General features: G+C 40.8%; 1 protein-coding gene across 1 annotated transcript; it reads right to left on the bottom strand.

Annotated features, from left to right (window-relative positions):
- Positions 1–14337: 14337 nt before the first annotated feature.
- Positions 14338–16056, bottom strand: LOC148152041 (golgin subfamily A member 4-like). Its single transcript, XM_087994159.1, has one exon. It carries the CDS (start codon positions 16045–16047, stop codon positions 14338–14340), a length of 1710 nt encoding a protein of 569 aa, XP_087850285.1. The 5' UTR covers positions 16048–16056.
- Between the last annotated feature and the right edge of the window lie 4283 nt (positions 16057–20339).

Below are 20339 nucleotides of genomic sequence, written 5' to 3'. Positions count from 1 at the left end.
TTTAAGGTGAGAGGAGAAAGATTTAAAAGGGACATGAGGGATAATCTTTTCACACAGGGTTTGTGTGTGGAATGAACTTCCATAGGATGTAGTGGATATGGGTACGGTTACAATGTTTAAAAGGCAGTTAGATAAATACATGAATTACACATGTTTGGAGAAATATGGGCCATGCATGCTGTGTGACTCTATAACTCTTAACTCAATTGGACAAGCCTGATAAATATGTTGGCCATAACAGCACTTCAGAGGCTGGGAATACTCACCTTCTAATTTCTCAAAGCCTATCCAAGATCTACAAGGCACATGTTAGAAATGTAATGGAATATTCCAGACTTGCCTGGATGAATACTGCACCAACAACATTCAAGGAGCTTGACACCATCCAGAACAAAGTAGCTTGTTTAATTGACATCACATCCACAAACATGCATTGCTTCCACCTGAAGGGGGTAGTGCAATGAGCAACATACCTCCTAAATCCCCAAAGCTTATTCACCATCTGGAAGGCACAACTCATCCACTTGCCTGGATGAACTCTAATGATATTCAAGAAATTAATACCATCTAGGAAATATTAACCTGCTTGATTGGCACCACTTTCAAACACTCACTCGCTCCACCACAAATGGACTGTGGAAGCAGTGTGTATCATCTACACAATGCACTGCGTTGATTCGTTAAGACACCTGAAAAATGCGTTGCTGGAAAAGTACAGCAGGTCAGGCAGCATCCAAGGAGCAGGAGAATCGACTTTTCGGGCATAAGCCCTTCTTCAGGAATGCATTTCCAGAAGGCATTTGACAAGGTGCCACATACAAGGATATGAAGAAAATAAAAGATCATTGTGCTTTTATTGGTGGGGGAATAATATGCTAACATGGCTAGAAGATTAGCTGGCAGAAAACTGAGAGTATGCTTTAATGGATCTCTGATTGGCAGTTGTGACAAGTGCAGTAGCCTTTTCCAATTATTATCAATGATTTAAATGAGAGGAGTGATGTCATGGCAGCTAAACTGTAAATGACAAAGATAGGGAGGAACATATGCTGTGAAAAGGACATAGGAGGATGCTGAAGAGGAGTCTTTGGACTCAAAATGTTAGCTATTTTTCTCTGTTCTCAGATGCTTCCAGAACTGTTGAAGTTCTCCAGCATCTTTTATTTTTAACTGAGGAGGATACCTATATAAGTTAAGATGGGGGGGGTGGGGTAAATTTGCAGATGGAGTATAATGTGGAATGAATGAGTTGTCTTACAAGGACAGAGGATGAACATGTTGGGCAATATTTTCACTAGAGTTCAGAAGAGTAAGTAGTGATGTGTGTGAGCAACGTTGTTTTAAAATTAGGGGTCACTATTTCAGGTCAGGGATGAGCAGATTCTTGTTTCTCTCAGGGGATTATGTGTTCCAGGAATTTTATCTCAGAAATAAGTGGAAACAGTGTAGTTGAATGTTTTTTTAAGACTGAGGTTGATGGATTCTTGTTAGGCAAAGGATTCATGGGTTATTGGGAGGAGATGGCACTGTGGAATTCAAAACACAAACAGATTGGCCATGATCTTTTTGAATAGAACAGCAGGTCCAAGGGGCTAAACAGACTACTTTGTTCCTAATTCCTATATTTATGTCATATGTTTTACAGTTTATAGGTTTTTAAAAAGTAAGGGGTGGTGGATGGAAGAGGAGTTCAGACCAGATTGGAATGTGGTCCTGGATAATTGCAGAGGATTATCTCAGGATGAATTAATAGCTAATTGAATTAAGTTCTAATTCCAAGAATCAGGCTCCAAAACCTGTCTTTTATGCCAAGGAGTACATTATACGACAAGATTATTAAAGGGGAAATTTGGAGACAGTGAAATACGGATGCTGGGATGCTATGTGCAGACTGATACATCCAACAAACTATTCTACATACTGCGTATAAATAAATGCATTCTTGAAGGGCTTATGCCCGAAACATCGATTCTCCTGCTCCTTGGATGCTGCCTGACCTGCTGCACTTTTCCAGCAACATATGTTTCAGCTCTGATCTCCAGCATCTGCAGTCCTCACTTTTCTCCTCGTTAAGACACCTTCCATAGTAACTTTCAAACTCACAATCAATACCATTCAGAAGGAGAAGTGTAAAGACTATACCTCTTTAGTTTTCTGCACTATTGATTGTAGACTGAAATGGATATAAGACTAAAAGCAAGTATTTTGGAAGGAATTGATACACTTTTCAAAAAGGATGTTACTGAAACCCAAACTCATTATAAGTTTTATACATACTGCTGACCTTTTCAAGCAGTAGAGGAAGCTGTTTGTAGATACATTATCACTGTACATAATAAGATTTGCATATAATAAGACACAGCAGGCCAGGCAGCATCCGATATTCTCATTGCCTTTTCACACTGAGCCTGGAGCCCTGGTGCCCTTACGGAATCAGGACACCTCTCCTCTTTTCCACTTACTTCACCAAAGTCTGTCATGCTGTGGGAGCCCGTATTCTTATATTCTTCGATACTTTCTAGTAAATTTAGCTTGAATAGGATGTGCTCCAGACAGAATGGACCTCCTGGCTAACTTTAACGAGAGCATGCTAGCTTTAAATATTACCAGAAGTATCAATCCTGGGTCCCCCCAATTAAGAGTGTTTAAATTAACAGTGCATATAAAACAAGCTGCACAAAAATGCATGTATATCAAGAGGCAGACAAAAGAGACCTTGCTGCTTGCATTGTGTTGAACAGGCATGCATTAATCATATAGCCATTTGGAAGCTATTCAAATTGAGTCAATATTCTGTGATTTTTCTGTTCTGAACTTGTATTTCACATCTGTGACTATAGTTATTGGAGTCCTATATCTTTTGTAGTTCTGATGTCAGAGTTGCAAAGGTCTGCACAATGAATCTCTCATAAGCTGTTTCATTTTGCTTTCTAAAAATGTCATGAAAGGAATTACTCAATTTCTTCAATAAATTGGGTAAGGAAAGGCTGCAAACAACAAAAGAAGCGCCAGTACAAATCTTCTTACCTTCTTGCATACAGTTTTCCTTAGTCTGTGTTAATTTCACCAAACGATTTGCTTCCTCCAACTGAATCTCCAAGAGATTATTTCTCCCCTGAGTTTCAGCTATTTTCTAAGGAATGTAAAGAAATACTTAGAAGTAACAACAGCAAAAAAATTGCTTCTGCTAATTATTAACAGCAGGCTGGTGATAACCTAACCTTTGATGAAAAAAATTAGCACGAGAATTTTCTTTATTCTTTTGTAGGACATCGGTGTCTCTGGCAAGTACATCCTGAATGGCTGAGTGGCTAGCAAGCCTTTTCAGACAGCATTTAGAGTCAACCACATTGCTGTATACCTGGAGTCATAGGTGACTTTGGACTCATGACCCAGAGCATTAGCTTGGGCCTCTGGTCTGATGATGACATTACCACTCAATGTTATCTTTAAAGGCAGTATCAGTGTGGAACCAGATGAGAAAATTATAAAATAATATCAGGGTGGTCAAACCGTTGTGAGAGGCAGATGTCACTGAAATAGAGAATAACAAGTTAATAGGTAGGGTAGTAAGGGAAGAAAGTAATAAAGTTTAAATCAGAGTTAAGCTCTGTATATGTGAATGCATGGAATGTAATTAATAAGATTAGGAAGTTCCAGGCACAGGCTGCCTTGTGGAATTATAATGTTTGATAATAATGTAGATCTGGTTTTGGCAAGGTCAAATCTAGGTGTTTGATATTCCTGTTGACAGGAAAAGAAGGGAATGGCAAAAAAAGAGTAGGGGCATGTTTGGTTAAGAACAGCACTACAATACCAAAGAAAGATGATATTGCAAAGGCTTCATGGACAGAATTAATTTTATCAGAGGAGATGGTCTGAGTACAGACAAGGTGAAACAAACAAATCCAAAGCTCCTTGGATGACAAAGAAAATAGAAATTTGAGGAAAAAATGTCAGGTGCTTCATAGTAAATAAAGTTGAAACCCTAGCTGAATACGGTAGGTTCAGAAGGGTGGTGCAAAAATGATAAGCAGGGAAGGATTATGAACAAAAGACTACCAGGAAACGACAAAAACAAACCCCAAAATCTTCGATAAGGATGTAGGTAATGATGCCCAGAATGAGAAAGGAAGGGACAGAGTGTACAAACATAAAAATGTAAGTGGGATCAAGGAGTGAAATAATCAGATAAAGGCAAAATTAATGGCTTTTAAATGCATGCAATATCTGTTGTCACAAAATAAATGAATTAGTGGCATAAATAGAGGTTAATGGAAATTGCTGGAGAAACTTGGCGAGTATGGCAGAATCTGAAGAAGGATCACTGAACTCAAAACATTAAATCTGCTTTCTCTCCACAAATGCTGCCAGACCTGCTGAGGTTTTCTAGCAATTTGTTTTTGTTTATGCTTTTCAGCATCCACATTTCTTTTTTATTTGTTTAGCAATTAATGGTATGATTTTATAGCCATTATGGAAATAAAACTGCAAGATCAAAGCTGGGAATTAAATATGATTATGCAACTTTTGGAAAGAACAGGCAGCAAGAAAAGGACAATGGGGTAACTTTGTTTGCATGAGATGGACTAAGTATAATAGCAAGAACTAATTTGGGATTGGAAGGCAGAGAATCTATATGGGTAAAGGTAAGAAATAACTAGGGGAAGAAGTAACTGAAGGAAGTAGTCCATAGGCCCCTTAACAGTAGCTATACTGTAGGACAGAAAAATAATCAGGAACAGATATATAGTAAAGGAAGTAAATTAATCATGACAGATATTAATTTTCAAATAGACAGAGAAAATCAAATTGGCCAAGGTAGCCATAAGGAAGAATTCAAAGAGTGTGTTCAGGAGTTTTCCAGAACAATGCATTGTGGATGCAACCAGAAACAGAGTATTTTGGATCTGGTGATGTGAGATTTAGAAAAATGAGTGGAGACCTTATTTAAATTTGTGGGCGGCACGGTGGCACAGTGGTTAGCACTGCTGCCTTGCAGCGCCAGAGACCCGGGTTCAATTCCCGACTCAGGCGACTGTGTGGAGTTTGCACGTTCTCCCCGTGTCTGCGTGGGTTTCCTCCGGGTGCTCCGGTTTCCTCCCACAGTCCAAAGATGTGCAGGTTAGGTGAACTGGCCATACTAAATTGCCCGTAGTGTTAGGTAAGGGGTAAATGTAGGGGTATGGGTGGGTTTCGCTTCGGCAGGTCGGTGTGGACTTGTTGGGCCGAAGGGCCTGTTTCCACACTGTAATCTAATCTAATCTAATCTAAGACTCTCAGAGGTCTTGGGAGGGTAGATATGGAGAATGCAATTAGGCAAGAATTAGGATGCATAGAATGGGGTAGCAAAATTCAGGGGATGCAACAATCGAAATGCGGAGCTGGTTTAAGGAACAGATATTACGTGTCCTTGATAGCTATGTCCCAGTCAGGCAGGGAGGAAGTGATAATGTAAGGGAACCATGGTTTACTACAGAAATTGCATTTCTTGTTAAGAAGAAAGAGGCTTACGTGTTGATGAGGCAAGGTGATGGAGAGTTACAGATCAGCTGGGAAGGATTTAAAGAGAGTTAAGAAGAACAAAGACAGGACACAAGCAGTCTTTAGCAAATTGAATAAAGGAAAACCCTAAAGGTTTCTATAGGTATATGAGGAATAAAAGTATGATTAGTGTAGGAATAGGGCCAGTCAAAGACAGAAGTGGGAAGTTGAGTGTGGACCCAGTAGCGATCGGAGAAGTGCTAAATGAACATTCCTCATTGGTGTTTACTCAGTAAAAGGAGAATATTGTAGAGGAGAAAAATGAGGTACGGAATATTAGACTAGAAAGGATTGAGGTTAGTTACGCATAGGTGTTATCAACTCTAGAAGAAATGAAAGTAGACAAGTCCCCTGGGCCGGATGGAATTTATCCGAGGATTCTCTAGGAAGCTAGGGAGGAGATAGCAGAGCCTTTAGCTTTGATATTTGAGTTGTCATTGTCTACGGGTTTAGAAACTGAGGACTGGAGGATTGCAAATGTTGTGCCCTTGTTCAAGAAGGGCAGCAAAGATGACCCAGGTAATTATAGACTAGTGAGCCTTACTTCTGTTGTAGGAAAGGTTTTGTAAGGGATTATAAGAGGTAAGATTTATAATCATCTAGCAATTTGATTTCTGATAGTCAACATGGTTTTGTCAAGGGTAGGTCATGTCTCACAAATCTCATTGGGATTTTTGAGAAGGTGACCAAGCATGTAGGTGAGGGTAGGGCAGTTGACGTGGTATACTTGGACTTCAGTAAAGTCTTTGATAAGGTTCCACGTGGTAGGCTGATGGAGAAAATGCAGAGGCATGGAATTGAGGGTGATTTAGCAGTTTGGATTAGAAATTGGCTTTCTGGAAGAAGGCAGCAAGTGGTGGTTGATGGAAAATATTCAGTCTGGAGTCCGGTTACTAGTGGTGTTCCACAAGGATCTGTTTTGGGACCACTACTGTTTGTCATTTTTATAAATGACTTAGACGCAGGCATAGGTGGATGGAATAGTAAATTTGCAGATGATACTAAAGTCGGTGGAGTAGTGGACAGTTTGGAAGAATGTTACAGGCTGCAGGTGGATTTGGATAAACTGCAGAATTGGGCTGAGAGGTGGCAAGTGGAGTTCAATGCAGCTAAATGTGAGGTGATGCACTTTGGGAAGAATAACAGGATGGCAGAGTATCTGGTCAATGGAAAGATTCTTGGTAGTATGGATGTGCAGTGGGATCTTGGAGTCCATGTGCATAGATCCCTAAAAGTTGCCACCCAGGTGGATAGTGCTGTTAAGAAGGCATATGGTGAGTTAGGTTTCATTGATAGAGAGATTGAGTTCCAGAACCGCAATATCATGTTGCAACTGTACAAAACGCTGGTGCGGCCACACTTGGAATATTGTATATAGTTCCAGTTGCCCCATTACAAAAAGGATGTGGAAGCAATGAAAAAGGTGCTGAGGAAATTTACCAGGATGTTGCCTGGTCTGGAGGGAAGGTCTTATGAGGAAAGGCTGAGAGACTTGGGTTTTTTCTCATTGGAAAGAAGGTTAAGGGGGGGATTTGATAGAGACATACAAGATGATCAGAGAATTAGATAGGGTAGACAGAGAAAGACTTTTTCCTAGGATGATGATGTCAGCTTGTACGAGAAGGCTTGAGGGGTGATAGATTTAAGGCTGATGTCAGAGGCAAGTACTTTACACAGAAAGTGGTAAGGGCATAGAATGCCCTACCTACTAAGATAGTCAACTCAGCCACATTTGAGATTTAAACAATCCTTAGATAAGCTAGTGGGTGATTTTGGGATATTGTAGGGGGACGAGCTGAGAAAAGTCCACAGGTCGGCACAACATCGAGGGCCGAAGGGCCTGTTCTGCGCTGTATTGTTCTATGTGAAGGTGATTCCGCTCTTGGGAGAATCCAGGACCAGAGGACATATCTCAAAGTCTGGGATTGCCCATTTAAGACAGAGATGGAAAGGATTTCTTTTCTCTCAGAGGGTAGACAATCAGCAGCATTCTCTACTTTAGATGGCTGTTGAAGGTGGGTGTTATGACATGGGGTAAACCCTCCTTCTTAATTTAAACCAGCAACACAGAAAATATTTACCCCATGCAGTAATCTGTGAAAATTCAAGAGGCCAAGAAGTATTTAAGGTAAAAATTAAAAACTCTATTTCTTAAGGTATAACAGAGAATAATTAACTAACAACTATTTACAACTCCTTCCTCGAACCTATCTTTTACCTTCCCCTTCTACAATACTAGTCCGATAAAATATCTGATTAGGATTTATCAAAATTCAACTTTTCAAAACCAGCCAGATGTTCAATCTTTTCATTTTGTCTTCCTCTGTCTTCTTTTCTTCTTCTTAGGGATTTCTGTTTCACAGGTCACTTATCGATAAAGGTACCTTTAAGATAGCTACTCGCTGGACAGTCTGCAAATGCTTGTGGCTTGGCAGTTCTCCTCCTATCTGTTCAATTTTCCCCGGTCTTATAGCCCCAAGCATCGGACTGTCAATAAACTAAATTCAAACTTGATCGGAGTTTGGTATTTTTTGGGATATAATTTAAACTGATTGGTCTAATTCGAATTTGTTTTTGTTAGATCAAATGTTACATTACATCTTGTTCAGAACACTTGGTGCTGTGTTAGGTAGTTCTGCTAGCTTTTAACTCTCTTAAAGGTACAGTACACCCACATCTTCATAACATGGGCCCATTAGTATTTTCAAGGTTGAGATAGATTTTTAGTTAATAAGAGAATCAATGGATATGGGAAAAAGGCAGGAAAGTGAAATTGTGGATTAGCACAGAAAGTTTGCATCAAGTAGTTTGACTTCAGCGGAGGGGAAACTTCTAGAAACAATTATTTGGAGTAGAAATAATAGTCACATGGAAAATGTAGTTGATTTAGAACAGTCAGTATCAACTAGCTTGCCGGAGCATTTTTGAATAGGTAACAGAAAGGATTGCCGAGGGGAAAATTGTTGAAGAAACTCAGCAAGTCTGGCAGCACCTGAAGAAGGATCCCTGAACCTAAAATGTTAATCCTGTTTTTCCAAATGCAGATTAATTCTGCCCCTCAGAATTGCTTTCAATATTCCCCATCACTGAGGTGAGAGTGACTGTTATGTAGCTTCCTGGTTTATCACTTGTTCACTTCTTGAATAACAGTACCCCCATATCGGCTGTCCTCCAGTCCTCTGATACCTCTCCTGTAGCCAGAGAGGAATGGAAACTTATTACCAGGCACTTCTGCTATTTCCTTGCTTGCCTCACTCAACAGCCTGGGATACCTTTTTTATATATATTCATTCATGAATGAGGGCATCGTTGGCTAGGCCAGCTTTTATTGCCTATACCTATTAGTCAGAGGGCAGTTAAGGGTCAACCATATTGCTGTGGGTCTGGAGTCAAATGTAGGCCAGACCAAGTTAGGCTGGCAGTTTCCTTCACATTAATGAATCAGATGGGTTTTTTCAACAATCGACAATGGCTTCATTGTCATCATTAAACTCTTTATTCTAGTTTTTTTTTAATAAATTGAATTCAAATTCCACCATCTGGTGCATTCATGAAGCACCAGGACAAATACATGAATAGGAAGAGAATAGAGGGATATGGATCCTGTAAGTGAAGACAGTTTTAGTATGGCAGGGCAAAATGTGTTGGCGAGGCTTGGAAGGCCAAAGGGTCTGTTCCTGTGCTGTATTATTCTTTGCCCTCAACCAGGTATCAGAGATAGCAATTATATTATTCCCCCATGTTTTAATTTATACCCTCAACTTGTCTGCCTTGCACGTCAGACTCCTTGCATTAAAATAAATATCAGCCAAAACCTCTTGTGCCTTAACAGGCCTATAATTCTTAGAGTCTTAGAGTCATAGAGATGTACAGCATGGAAACAGACCCTTCAGTCCAACTCGTCCATGCTGACCAGATATCCCAACCCAATCTAGTCCCATCTGCCAACACCTGGCCCATATCCCTCCAAACCCTTCCTATTCATATACCCATCCAGATGCCTTTTAAATGTTGCAATTGTACTAGCCTCCACCACTTCCTCTGGCAGTCCATTCCATACACGTGCCACCCTCTGCATAAAAAAGTTGCCCCTTCTGTCTGATCATTTCCCCCGCTGAACCTTCTCTTTGCATCCCATCCCGCACTAAGTTAATTTTAAATACTGCTCAACAGCACTAGCAAAACTCCCCTCAAGGATGCTGATCTTATTTCAATTCAGGTGCAACCCAACTCCCTGTACCGGGTTCACTACCACCACAAATGGTCCTAATGTACCAGAAATCTAAAGCCTTTCCTCTTGTACCATTTCTCCAGCTGTGCATTCATTGCAAATAACTTTCTATTTCTATACTCACTAGTGCAACGACTTGAAGTAATCCAGAGATTACTACCTTATTGGTGCTGTTCATTCATTTACTTACTCGTTCCCTAAATCTGCTTACAGGATATTATCCCTTTTTCTACCTAAGTCATTGGTACCAACATGTACCATAGTCTCTGTCTGTTTGCTCTCCCCATTTGGAATGACCTGTAGCCATTCAGTGACATCCCTGATCTTGGCACTAAGGAGGTAATATACCATCCTGAAGTCTCTTTGTAGCTGCTTGTTTCCCTTACAATTGAATCCCCCACTACGATAGCCCGACTGTTATCCTTCCACCTCTCAAATGCTGCAGACCTATCCATGCTGTCATGAAGTTGGCTGCCACTGCTTTCCCTGCACAGTCAGCTCTCTCAACAGTATCTAAAGTGGTATAATCTGGTAGAAAGAAGGATGGCCACAACGGACTCCTACACCACCTGCCATCTTCTTCACTGCCTGGATGTCACCCATGCCCTTTCTGTCAGTTCAGTCATCAACTGCAGTGTGAGCACGGTGAACCCACCAGTATTTCTAACTCCGAAATGCAGTTTGCCAGAAGCTGCAGATGGCACAGCTCCTGCATACTTAGTCACCAGGGCGACTCAAGTTTTCATGATTTGCCACATATCATGATTAAGGATGAGACTGCGGAGTACTTGGAATGCAAAGTAAAATAGGGTTGAGTTAGTATGATTTCGTCAAGGGGAGGTCATGCCTGACAAACCTGTTGGAATTATTTGAGGAGGTAACAAGCAAATAAGACAAAGGAGAGCCACTGGACATGATCTATTTGGATTTCCAGAAAGCCTTTGACAAAGTGTCATACAGGAGGCTGTGAAATAAGATTAAAGGCCGAGGTGTTAAGGGCAAAGTACTAGCATGAATAAAGGTTTGGATGACTGGTAGAGTGCAGAATTTGGGGATAAAGGTGTTCTTTTCAGGATGGTAAAAACAAGGACTGCAGATGCTGGAAACCAGAGTCTAGATTAGTGGTGCTGGAAAAGCACAGCAGGTCAGGCAGAATCCGATGAGCAGGAAAAAGTCGACGTTTCGGGCAAAAGCACTTCATGGATGCTGCCTGACCTGCTGTGCTTTTCCAGCACCACTCTAATCTAGACCCCTGTCCTTTTCAGGATGGCAGCCGGTGACTACTGGAGGTGTGCAGGGATCAGTGATGGGACCACAACTATTTACGACAGGCATTGTTACGAAGATGTGGGTGTACCTTTAAGAGAGACACAGCACCAATGTTCTCAATAAGGCAACAATGTAACACAGGGGTGAACAACTCAATTAGTTTGTTGCCTGGAAACAAAAACAAATTTGAATTCAGCCAATCAGTTTAAATTATACCCCCCAAAAATTCCAATCAAGTTTGAATTGAGTATATTGACAATCTTAAAATCCAATGACACCATCCGATGCTCTGGGGTATAAGACTGGGGGAAAATTAAACAGTTGAGAGGAGGACTGCCAAGTCCTAGCATGTAACAGATTGCTTGAAACAATATCTCTTAAAAGTACCTTTTTGATCAGTAACTTGTGATGCAGAAATTCCTAACAAGAAGAAAAAAAGACACAGGAAGATCTGAAGACAAAAACCTACAGCTGCCTGGTTTTGAGATAAGAAGTGTTACAGAGTCACAGAGATGTACAGCATGGAAACAGACCCTTTGGTCCAACTCATCCATGCCTTGTTTTGTAAATCTTAATTGGGAGTTTTATTGGACTAATACTACAGAAGGGAAGGTAAAAGATAGGTTAGAGAAAGAAATTGTAAATAATGGTTAGTTAATTATTTTGTTATACTTTAATAAATAAAGTTGTTCATTTTTACTTGACATAGTTCTTGGCCACTCAAATTTTTTACAGATTACTGCAAAGGGATAAATCTTTTCTGTGTGGCTGGTTTTAAATTAAGCAGGAGAGTTACCCCATGTTGTAACTGGCATTAACAATCTGGACAAAGAAATTAAGAACATTGTTGGCATGTAGAGTAGAATAGAGTAGATTTTATTTGTCACTTCTACCAAATACAACTGATCCAGTAAAAAAAGACAATATTCCTCCAGGACAAAGTGCGACATGGACAGCATAAACTACATGATCATTCAAGGGCAGCATAAAGTACATAAGAAGTGCAAATCATGCAAAGCACAATGTAATAAAAGAATGATGATTAATAGACAGTGTTCCCGCAGCAATTTGAAATCATCCAAAGAATTTCAGATGGAAAAGAGCCCAACCATAGTGTTAAGGAGCCTGGTGCCTTGAGAGAAGAAACTGTTGCAAAAGTCTGGCCGTGAGAGACCGAATGCTCTGGCATCTTCTGCCAGATGGCAGGAAGGAGAAGATTTTGAGTGAGGGGTGTGTGTTACAGATGATACAAAGATAGGTGGAAGGACAGGTAGTCTTGAAGAAGTGGGGAGACCGCAGAAGGACTTGAGCAGGCTAGGAGGGTGGACAAAGAAGTGGCAGATGGAATACAAAGTGAGAAAGTATGAGGTTATGCACTTTGATAGGAAAAACAGAGGTGCAGACTATTTTCTAAATGGGAAAAGGTTTTGGAAATCTGCAGCAAAAATGGACTTAGGAGTTCTAGTTCAGGATCCTCTTCAGGTTAACATGCAGTTTCAGTTGGCAGTGAGGAAAGCAAATGCAATATTAGCATGCATTTCGAGAGGGTTAGAATACAAGGTTAAAAATCACACAACACAAGGTTATAATCCAACAGGTTTAGAAGCAATGCTCCAAAAGCATGTACTTTCAAATAAACCTGTTGGACTATAACCTGGTGCTGTGTGATTTTTAACTTTGTCCACCCCAGTCTAACACCAGCACCTCCACAAGACAGAATACAGGAGCAGGGATATACTGCTGAGGCTCTGTAAGGGTCTGGTCACACTGTATTTGGAATATTGTTAGCAGTTTTAGGCCCCATATCTAAGGACGGATGTGCTGGCCTTGGACGGGGTCCAGGGGAGGTTGATAAGAATGATCACTGGCTAAAGGGCTTATCAAATGATGAGCAGTTGAAGATTCAATGGAGTTTATAAGGATGAGGGGAATCGGATTGAAATTTACAGAATACTGAGAGACCTGGACAGAGTGATGTAGAGAAGATGTTCCCATTAGTAGACATCTCAAAGTGAAGGGATGACTCTCTAGAACTGAAATGAGGAGAAATTTCTTCAGCCAGAGGGTAGTAAATCTGTAGAACTCATTGCCTCAGAAGATTTTGTCATTGAGTGTATTTAAGACAGAAATAGATAGATTCTTAATTAGTAAGGGGATCAAAGATTATGGGGAGAAGGCAGGAGAATAGATTTGAGAAACACATCAGTCATGGTTGAACAGTGGAGCAGACTCGATAAGCCAAATGACCTAATTCTGTTCCTACATCTTATGATCTTAGAGCACAGGAGGAGCATATCATGGGTGTGAATTCTTACCCTACTTTGCCCATATCAGTGATTACACTGACTCTGACTTACATTTATTCTGGTTGTTTCTCAGTTAATTCCTTCTTCCAAAAGAAATACAGTTTTTAAAATTCATGAACCAATCAACACAGCACTTTCCTGTGATGCCACTATTTGATTTGTTTATCCGAATAGCTGCTAAATTAGAACTGCTATTCTCTCTGCTCAGTTGAAATTGAAGAACAGAACATTGCACACTATAAAAGCAAAAAGTATTTCTCTCCTCTGCACAAAATTCCCACAATGTTCCAAATTCCTAGAAACACACACTCATTCAGGCTGTACCTCACTCACGGTGCATTTTCAACAGCCTTTCTCTTAAGTACAGCTGAAGTGAGCAGAGATGACACACACGTCAATCTTCAATTATAGACAATACCTTTTACCCAGGGTTGGAAAAATCAAGGACGAGAGGGCATCGGTTCAAGGTTAGAGGGGAAAGAATAAAAGGGAACTGGAGGAGCAACACTTTTACAGGAGGGCTTTTGCCCGAAACGTCGATTTTCTTGCTCCTCGGATGCTGCCTGACCTGCTGTTCTTTCCGCAGCACCACTCTAATCTAGACTCTGATTTCCAGCATCAGCAATCCTTATCCTTGCCTGCCAGAAGAAGTAGTTGAGGTGAGTACATTAACAACATTTAAAAGGAACGTTTTAGAAGGATATGGGCCAAATGCAAGGAAATGGGGTTAGTGTTGATGGACAATTGGTCAGAATGGATCAATTTGGGGCAAAGGGTCTATCCTCATGCTGCAGGATTCTATGACTTGAGAATTCTATTGCCATCCTGTTCAGGCTTCAGGAGATTGACTATTAAATGTAACTCAGTCAGCTCCCTTATTAACCTTTTAACTAGATTACTGAACTTAAAAAAAAAGAAAAACTTAAAAGGTTCAGTTCCCATGGTGTTCCAAATTCCCAGAAAAACACAATTCAGCTAAGCTGTTCCTCACTCAGGATGTGCTCTCTCCCAACTTATCATGCGATACTTACTGATTAGAATCTTGAATTCAGCGATTTTACTGGTGCTCTCAGTTTTCATTCTAGTTTCTAAATCTATGAGTTCTTTCTCTTTGCTATTTATGAGTTCAAATTTAGTTTGTTCCCATTCATTCTGTTTCTGTGAAAATTCAACTCGCAGTGATTCCATCTCTTTCTCAAATGATTGGATTTTTTCTTCAGCATTCTTATATCTGCTGTCCTGGTCACAAGCTCCAACCTGAGCCTGTTCAAGCAGCAGTCCCATCTCCTGCAATTCAGCCTCCTTCTGATTCAATTGCTCGTTGAGTTCTTCAACAACTTTACATTCCTCAGACTTTGCTGCAATGTCTTGGTCTAGTTCTGCTATTCTAGATTTGGTTATTTCCAGTTGGGCATTCAAATCATTTACAATTTTCTCTTTCTGAGAAACAGTTTCAACATTTGCAGATAGTTGATCAATTTGGTCCAGCAGCTTTTGTTGTTCCACTTTGTATTGTTTGTCAAGTAATGAAACAGCTTCTTCCTTATCTGAAAGGGAAATACTGTGCTCAAGCTCCAACTTCAGATCACGTATTTGTTCCTCCAAGCTTGAGATTACTATTTCTTTTTCCTTTAGCTGTTCTGTAGTGGATTTGCAAGCTAATGCACTTTCAGACAATTCTTTCTTATACTGTTCAATGCAAGCTTCCTTCTCAGTCAATTCTTGACTATTTTGTTTACTTTCTTGCTGGAGTGTGCTATGCTGTGCAGTAATGGTTTGGAGTTCAGATTGCAATGCCTTAAAGTTTTGTTGCTCATTTTGCAATTGTTGTGTTGTATGCAGCAATGAATCATTCAATAAGACATTTTGCTTTACTAACTCGTCCAGTTTAACTTCTAGTTCACCAACCCTACTGATTCTTTTGAGTAGTGCCTTTTGTACCTTCTCAATTTGACTTTGGTAAATTTTAACACGTTCATGAAGGATATCCATTTTTTCAGTGCACTTCAGATTAAAGTCATTGGTTTGCAGCTCGACTTTCATATTTGCTTCATGAAAATTATTAATTAACTGCTCTACTTGGCTCCTGATTTTGCTTTCATTCCCAAGTTCAACAGATTTTTCTTGAAGTTGTTTCTGATACTCCTCAGTCTCTTTGCAACGCATATTTTCTAATGCATGGAAGTTATCCTCAGTTTCCTTCAACAAATTGCTAAGCTCCTGAATCTTAGCCTGATTCTGCTCATCTGCTTTCTTCAGTTCATTTAGACAGTTTTCTAATTCTGTTTTTTCCAACAGCTTTTGTCTGTTAGCATCTTCAAAAGCCTGTAATGTAGCTTTAAGTTCTGTTTCACTTTTTATCAAAGTGTCAACTTGAACCAATGCTTCCTTCAATTCCTCTTCAAGTTGCTGTTTTTTATCTGCTCCTAAAGCAACCTCCTTGGTAAGTTCAGTTACTTTCATGGCTAGCTCAGCACTTTCATTATTGGAAGCTTCAAGGTTCTGTTTTAACTCTCTCAATTCTTCTTGCTTTTCTTGAAATGCAGTCTCGTGCTTTTCCTGCAATTCTTCAATCTGCCGATTCATCCTTTTCTCCCAGCTTTGTTGAAGTTCTTCAAACTCTTGCTTATGAAACTCCTTAACAGTTTCAAGTTGCTGTTTGTGATTTGATTCCAACTGTGTCATAGTTTCATTCATTCCCGTAGAACTTGCGTGTGCCATTTCCACTAATTTTTCATTGAACATTTGTTCCTTTTCAACAAATTCCTTGTTGTTTTTCCAGCTGTGTTTTTAATTTCATCTCTTGTTTAGAAAGTTCAATCCGCAATTTATCCTGCATTTCAGTTCCCTTTTGTTTAACTTCTTCAAGCTTTGTTTCAAGTGCCTTTATCTTTTTTCCATATTCCTCATGAAGTGAATCAATTTGCTGCGCAGTTACTTTTTGTTCTTCTGTTTGTTTTTGAGTAAAGGCTTCTACCTGCTGTTTCTGAATATTTTGTGCATCATTAAGTGCCTTTTGCTTTTCTTCTGAACTTGTCTGTAACTGTCCAATGTCTGATTCCAGCTGAGCTATTTGGGTTTCATATTGTTCTGTCAGGAAAGCTACTTTATTTAGCAGCTCACTGTTTTTCTCTTCCAATTCCTGGGTCTGGGACTTATAGTTATCTAAACTGGCAGTAAGCTCATTGTGTCTGGTCTGAGTGTAATAAAAAGATGGGGTACTGGGCTAACGGTCGGATTCTTGGTAGTGTGGATGAGCAGAGGGATCTTGGTGTCCATGTACACAAATCTTTGAAAGTTGCCACCCAGGTAAATAGTGCGGTGAAGAAGGCATATGGCGTACTGGCTTTTATCGGTAGAGGAATTGAGTTCCGGAGTACTGAGGTCATGTTGCAGTTGTATAAGACTCTGGTGCGGCCACATATGGAGTATTGTGTGCAGTTTTGGTCGCCATACTATAGGAAGGATGTGGAGGCACTGGAACGGGTGCAGAGGAGGTTTACCAGGATGTTGCCTGGTATGGTAGAAAGATCGTAAGAGGAAAGGCTGAGGCACTTGGGGTTGTTTTCATTGGAGAAAAGAAGGTTTAGGGGTGACTTGATAGAGGTGTACAAGATGATTAGGGGTTTAGATAGGGTCGACAGTGAGAATCTTTTTCCTCGTATGGAGTCAGCTATTACAAGGGGGCATAGCTTTAAATTAAGGGGGGGTAGGTATAGGACAGATGTTAGGGGTAGGTTCTTTACTCAGCGAGTCGTGAGTTCATGGAATGCCCTGCCAGTAGCAGTGGTGGACTCTCCCTCATTATGGGCATTTAAGCGGGCATTGGATAGGCATATGGAGGATAGTGGGCTAGTGTAGGTTAGGTGGGCTTGGATCGGCGCAACATCGAGGGCTGAAGGGCCTGTACTGCGCTGTATTCTTCTATGTTCTATGTTCTAATCACTTACAGAGTCAACATGAGTGTATGAAGTGAAAATCATGTTTGGAAAACTTACTGGAGTCTTTTGCTTACTGGTAAAAGAGTGACAATCAGCAGATGGTAATATATTTGGATTTTCAGAGGGTATCATGCAAAATCAAAGTACATATGATTGTTGTTCATATACTGGCATGGGTTGAGAAGACCAGACATGAAAAGTAGGAATAAATTGATTATCTTTGGAGTGGAATGCTGTATAAAGTGGAGTACTGCAGGAATCCGTGCTTGTGCCCAGTTATTTATAATGTATATCAATGAATTGAATATTTCAAAGTTTGTTGATAACACAAAAGTAGGATGTTTTATAATATGGTTAATTAAGAAGTCAATTACTTCAGTTGGAAAATTAGAAAGGCAGAGTATAACTTGAATGGTAATAGATTAGGAAAAATTGAAGAAAAAAAAAGACTTTGGTGTCCTTGTACATTGATCATTGAAAGAAAACATGCAATTGCAACAAGCAGCTGTAAAGGCAAATGATTCCTTGGACATCATTGCAAGAGGGCTGCAGTTCAGGAGCAAGGATACCTTCCTGCAGATGTCTAGGGTATTGGTGAGATCACACCCGGAGTATTGTGTGCTGCTTTGCTTTTCTTACCAAAGAAAAGATGTGTTTATGATGGAAGTGTGCAGTGAAGGTTCACCAGGCTAAATCTTAAGCTGAAGAGTGTGGTGCTGGGAAAGCACAGCCAGTCATGCAGTATCCGAGGAGCAGGAGAATCGATATTTCAGGCATAAGCCCTTCATCAGGAATGAGGCTTTTAGGCCAAGGGGGCTGAGAGACAGATTGGGGGGTGGGGGGGGTGGGAAGGTAGCTGGGAATGTGATAGGTAGATGAAGGTGGGGTGAAAATGGTAGGTCGGAGAGGTGGGTGGAGCAGATAGGTGGGAAGGAAGAAGGACAGGGAGGACAGGTCAAGAGGGCTGTACCAAATTGGAAGGTTGAATCTGGAATAAGGTGGGGGAAGGTAAAATGAGGAAACTGGTGAAATCCACACTGATCCCATGTGGTCGGAGAGTCCCAAGGCGTCGGGTGGTGAGACTTTGGCGATGGAGGAGGCCCAGGATCTGTGTGTCCTTGGTGGAGTGGGAGGGGATGTTAAAGTGTTCAGCTACAAGCCGGTGGGGTTGGTCAGTGCAGGAGTCCCAGAGATACTCCCTGCAATCACCAGGCTAAGTCTTGAGCTGGCAGATTTGTGATATAAGGAGGGATTGGGTTGACTGGTCCTGTTCACCACAGATTAGAAGAAATGAGAACATGGCTCATTGAAATATATGAAGTTCTGACAGATCTCAACATACTGGATGCAGAGATATTTCACTGCCCAAGGTGTCCACAACAAAGAAAATAGAAGTATGAATAGACCATTGAGCCCTTTGAGCGTTCTCTGTTATTCAATATGATCATAATTGATCATCCAACTCAGTATCCTGTGGTTGCTTTCTTCCCCTACCGTTTGATCTCTTTAGTCCTAAGAACTGTATCTAACTAGATGATTGCAAGATAGCCAGGAAGGAACTGAAGAATGGACTTAGGAGAACTAGAAGGAGGAATGAAAAAGCCTTGGCTGATAAAATTAAGAAAAACCCCAAGGCGTTCCACACTTATGTGAGGAATAAGAGGTTGGCCAGAGTGAGGTTAGGGTCAATCAGGGATAGTGGAGGAACCTATGCTGGAGTTGGAGAAGGTAGGCATGGTCCTTAATGAATACTTTGTTTCAGTTTTCACTACTGAGAGGGACATTGTCTTTTGTGAGGACAGTGTGATATGCTTGAACAGATTGATGTTAAGAAGGAGGACATGCTGGAACTTTTGAAAAACACAACTGACTGGTCTGTAATTGCCAGGGATTTCCCTATTACCCTTCTTGAAAAGAGGAACAACATTCGCCTCCCTCCAATCCTCCAATACGACTCCTGTGTAGAGTGAGGAAGCAAATATGTTTGCCAGCAGCTTAACAACCTCCTTTCTCGCTTCCCAGAGCAACCTAGGATAAAGCTGGTCTGGTCCTGGGGAATTATCAATCTTAATGCTTGCCAAAATTTCCAGCACATCAACGTCCTCAAATCTCGATCTGTTCAAGCCTGTTTCCCAGTTCCTCAAACTTCTCATTCACAACAAGGTCCCTTTCCTTGGTGAAAACTGAAGCAAAAAACTCATTTATGGATTCCCCTATCTGCTCAGATTCCACGCACTAGTTCCCCACGCTATCCCTGACTGGCCTTACCTTCTCCCTGATCATTCTCTTATTCCTCACATATGAGTAAAATGTCTTTGGGTTCTCCCTAATCCTTCCTCCAAGCCTTTTTTGTGTCCCCTCCTGGCTCTCCTCAGCCCATTTTTGAGCTCCTTTCTAGTAAGCCTGATATCCTATAAAGCTATGCTAGATCCTTGCTTCCTCCACCTTGTGTAAGCTATCTTCTCCTTTTGACGAGAAGCTCCCCTGTTCTCATCATCCAAGGCACCTTAATCTTACCCCTTCTTGCCTGTCTCAGAGGAACAAATTTATGCATCACTCGCAACAACTGCTCCTTAAACAGTCTCCACATATCTGTTGTGCCCTTTCTATGGAACAATTGCTCCCAATCTGTACATCCCAACTCATGTCTAATAGCGTCATAATTTCTTTTTCCCCAATTAAATATCTTGCCATAGTAACTACTCCTTTCCCTCTCCATGGCTATGGTAAGTGTAAGGCAGTTATGGTCACTGCCACTGAAGTGTCTCCCACCGCGAGATCTGCCACTGTCTTGGCTCATTGCCGAGCACCAAATCCAAAATGGCCTTTCCCCTTGTCGGTCTGTCGACATACTGAGTAAGGAAACCCTCCTCAACACACCTGACAAAATGGATCCATCCAAACCATCTGCACTAAGGAGGTTCTAGTCAATATTGGGAAAGTTGAAGTCACCCATAACAACAACCCTGCTTCATCTGCATTTTTCCAAAATCTGCCAGCCTATGAGATCTTCAATCTCCCGACTGCTATTAGGGGTCCTGCAGAAAA

This window comes from Chiloscyllium plagiosum, unplaced genomic scaffold (genome assembly GCF_037043375.1).
Source record: "Chiloscyllium plagiosum isolate Xiang-an unplaced genomic scaffold, Cpla_swu_hap1 HiC_scaffold_2, whole genome shotgun sequence".
NCBI classification, from domain to species: Eukaryota; Metazoa; Chordata; class Chondrichthyes; order Orectolobiformes; family Hemiscylliidae; genus Chiloscyllium; species Chiloscyllium plagiosum.
The sequence above is the reverse complement of the archived record's forward strand: the minus strand, read 5'-3'. Positions and strand labels throughout refer to the sequence as shown.

Bases quoted from the DNA above. Each gene is read 5' to 3' on its own strand.
- LOC148152041 (XM_087994159.1), bottom strand. From the start codon at position 16,047: ATGAATGAAACTATGACACAGTTGGAATCAAATCACAAACAGCAACTT.